Raw genomic sequence first — 2,768 nt, 5'->3', positions numbered from 1 at the left:
GAAAGGCAAATGTTTTTGAATGTACAAACCTGCTGGCAGTGGAAATATTTACTGTCACAGCTCTCTTCAGGTTTCTCCAGTCCCAGGTCACCAATTTTTTCTCCTCTCTCAATTAATGTGTCTGAAAAACGTGGGTATTTCACTGCAAATCAGGAGCACAAAGACTTAGGCTCCCACTGAAGCCAGCTGAGATGCTCGTGCCCTTGGGAAGGTGCATCTCTGTGCTAAGCCGTAGAGAAACCGTCGTCTCCTGTAGGCCTGGCAGCCTGCTGATGGTTGGATGCCCACAGGATGGAACGATGTTAAACAAGACCAAACGCTGAGGTTGCCGCGCATCTCTTTCTGGGCGCAGAGTCTTGCTGCAGTGGTTGTGCAGAAGCTGCCTTTGCTCCCTCCTCTTTCCGTGCACGTCTAACCAACATGCTGCTGCTTGTGGGGCAGAACGTGTTCTCCGTGGTGAAGCCATCAGGAATGCTCAGCATTTTGGGGACATTACGCCTTTTTTAGGATTGTAGTCAAAACGTCAGATGGTGCTGGCTTCACCAGAAGAGGAGAAAACAATATAAAGATAATTGTCCTAAGGGGACTCTCACTTCTATTGTGTGTTGGAAATCATCTCTTCTCCACAGAAGCTTTTCCCTAGATGAACCGGGGCATGACTGGGAAGCGTGGCGTTTCCTACCCCTTTTATAGTCACCAGGAGAGAAGTGGAAAGCAGGCTGTAAGCAGTCTGCTTCTCTGAGCGCTCCCCTGGGAGCCTCCAAAATGTCCCCTCCTTCCACTCCAGTTAACGACGTGCATCACACCTTACACAGGCACAGCTACCCTTCCTGCGGCCGTTCCCCGCATTACTGTCCCCTTTCCTCGTGCCCAACCCTGCGGGGGGGAGTTTCGTTCCCTGCGTGGCTGTTCTAGGTGCTGGTTTAAGCCGTTGTGTTTTAGGCCGAATGTTTAAGCCATTTGTGAAGTGTAATTGAACTTCAGGCAACAGAGGCAGCAGTGTGAGGTAGCTGCTGCTATGAAACAGATTTATCTGAAATATAACCTAATAGCAGTGCGTGTCCATGCACTTAAACTTGCAGAAGTCAAAGACTGAGAGGATATGAAAGGACCGAGCAAGATTTTATATGCTTGTCTTCAAGTCAAATAATAACTGCATCCTAGCCCTGTGTGAAGTCCCTGTGGGACTCTTTGGACAGAGGTGCTTCCTAGCAGCCAGCCCAAAAAATGTATTGGGGAAGGACAGTGGGGTTCCAAATACTCCCTTTTTAAAACCTCCGTGGCTTTAGAGAGGTGGAACGCTACTTGGAAGGAGTGGAGGAGCTGGGCGCAGGCTTGGTTCCTGACTCCCTCTGCTGGCCCTCCCCTAAAGGGAAACCCGTGGCAACTGGGAATAAAACCGACCTCGTTAACACAGCCATGTCGAGCAGCGAGTTGGGGTCTTGGTACTTTCAGTTTTAGGGGTTTAAAATGTACTTTAGATATGTCAGAACTCTTTATATCAAGTATCAAAAGATGTAATTGTCAGCCAGTGACACACTTTCAAGCCTGGAAGAGAATGCAAAATAGCGACCGTCCTTCTAAGACTGTGCCTTGCTTACAATAAAGCTCTGTTTTCAACAGACGGAATGCAGTGGTAGCACGTGTTACTGTATTTCAGGTGTAGCAGTGTCTGGGATGCTATCCCTGCTATCCAGGAAGGCGACATTTTGTGAAAAGACCGTTGTTGTTTGTCATTCTCAGGGGTCTGCTGTTCATTTTTTGTTTCTAGCATCCTGTTCTGGACGAACCGATTGCAGAAGCCGTCTGCATTATTGCAGACACGGACAAATGGACGGTGCAAGTGGCCAGTAGCCAGAGACGAATGATTGATAATAAGCTGGGAAAAGAAGTGTTAGTCTCGAGTCTCGTCTCCAACCTGCTTCATTCCACTCTTCAGCTTTACAAGCACAATTTATCTCCAAACTTCGTAAGTGTGAATGACAGTCGAGCGGGTGATGTTTTTAAAGCATCCTTTCCCTTCACAGGTTAAAGTGGTTGTAAGGTTCTGCCTAGTTCATTTATCCGTAGCCACGATTTCAGTAGCCAGTGCATCCCCTGCTGTAGCTGTTCGAGCTGTCCATTTAAACGCTACTCTGTAATCAAGACAGCTGTCTCATTAATTCTGCTTTAACATGCAATCAAAGGCTTCTGCTCAAAAGTCAGAGTCTTGCCAGCGAATATCTTACTAATTATTCACCTAGACACGGCCACGGAAGAGGCAGTAGACGTATGGGGTCTGGGCTGTTTTGCTCTGAGGCTGGGTTGCGGTTTGGGTGTAGTGCTGTCTTCTCCCTGACGCGACTCCCTTTGCTTTCTAGTGTGTCATGCACCTGGAAGATCGGCTGCAGGAGCTCTATTTCAAAAGCAAGATGCTGTCCGAGTATCTCAAGGGCCAGATGAGAGTTCACGTCAAGGAGCTGGGCATGGTGCTGGGGTACGATCACAAACTTCCTCCGAGCGGTGCTGCCCTGGGTTTCCTGGTGCCAAATCCTCCGCCTGGGCTTGTTCTAAGCACAGCAAAATGGATTCCTAAATGGGACTGGAACCGTAGTGTGGCATAAATCACCCATGGCCGCAGGCTTCTCCTTAGCCATTGCTTGATCCCGAGGATTCCCCAGCCTTTCTCTCTTCCCTCCGGGCAGGAAGATGGGCTCAGCACTCCAGAGCTTATCAGACTCCTTCCTTAGTTGGTCAGTCATCACTGAACAACGTGGGGCACCTGATTC

General features: G+C 48.9%; 1 protein-coding gene across 2 annotated transcripts in view; it reads left to right on the top strand.

Annotated features, from left to right (window-relative positions):
• FNIP1 (folliculin interacting protein 1) overlaps window positions 1-2,768 on the top strand; it is a 45,579-nt gene that overhangs the window by 40,851 nt on the left and 1,960 nt on the right. For both annotated transcript variants that reach the window (XM_009322726.1, XM_009322724.1), the window contains 2 exons: window positions 1,772-1,969; window positions 2,361-2,476. In XM_009322726.1, the coding sequence (XP_009321001.1) occupies window positions 1,772-1,969; window positions 2,361-2,476 (314 nt within the window). The remainder of the gene's footprint in view (window positions 1-1,771; window positions 1,970-2,360; window positions 2,477-2,768) is intronic.

The sequence above is a fragment of the Pygoscelis adeliae genome, unplaced genomic scaffold (assembly GCF_000699105.1).
Source record: "Pygoscelis adeliae isolate BGI_AS28 unplaced genomic scaffold, ASM69910v1 Scaffold34, whole genome shotgun sequence".
In the NCBI taxonomy this organism is placed as follows: domain Eukaryota; kingdom Metazoa; phylum Chordata; class Aves; order Sphenisciformes; family Spheniscidae; genus Pygoscelis; species Pygoscelis adeliae.
The sequence above is the reverse complement of the archived record's forward strand: the minus strand, read 5'-3'. Positions and strand labels throughout refer to the sequence as shown.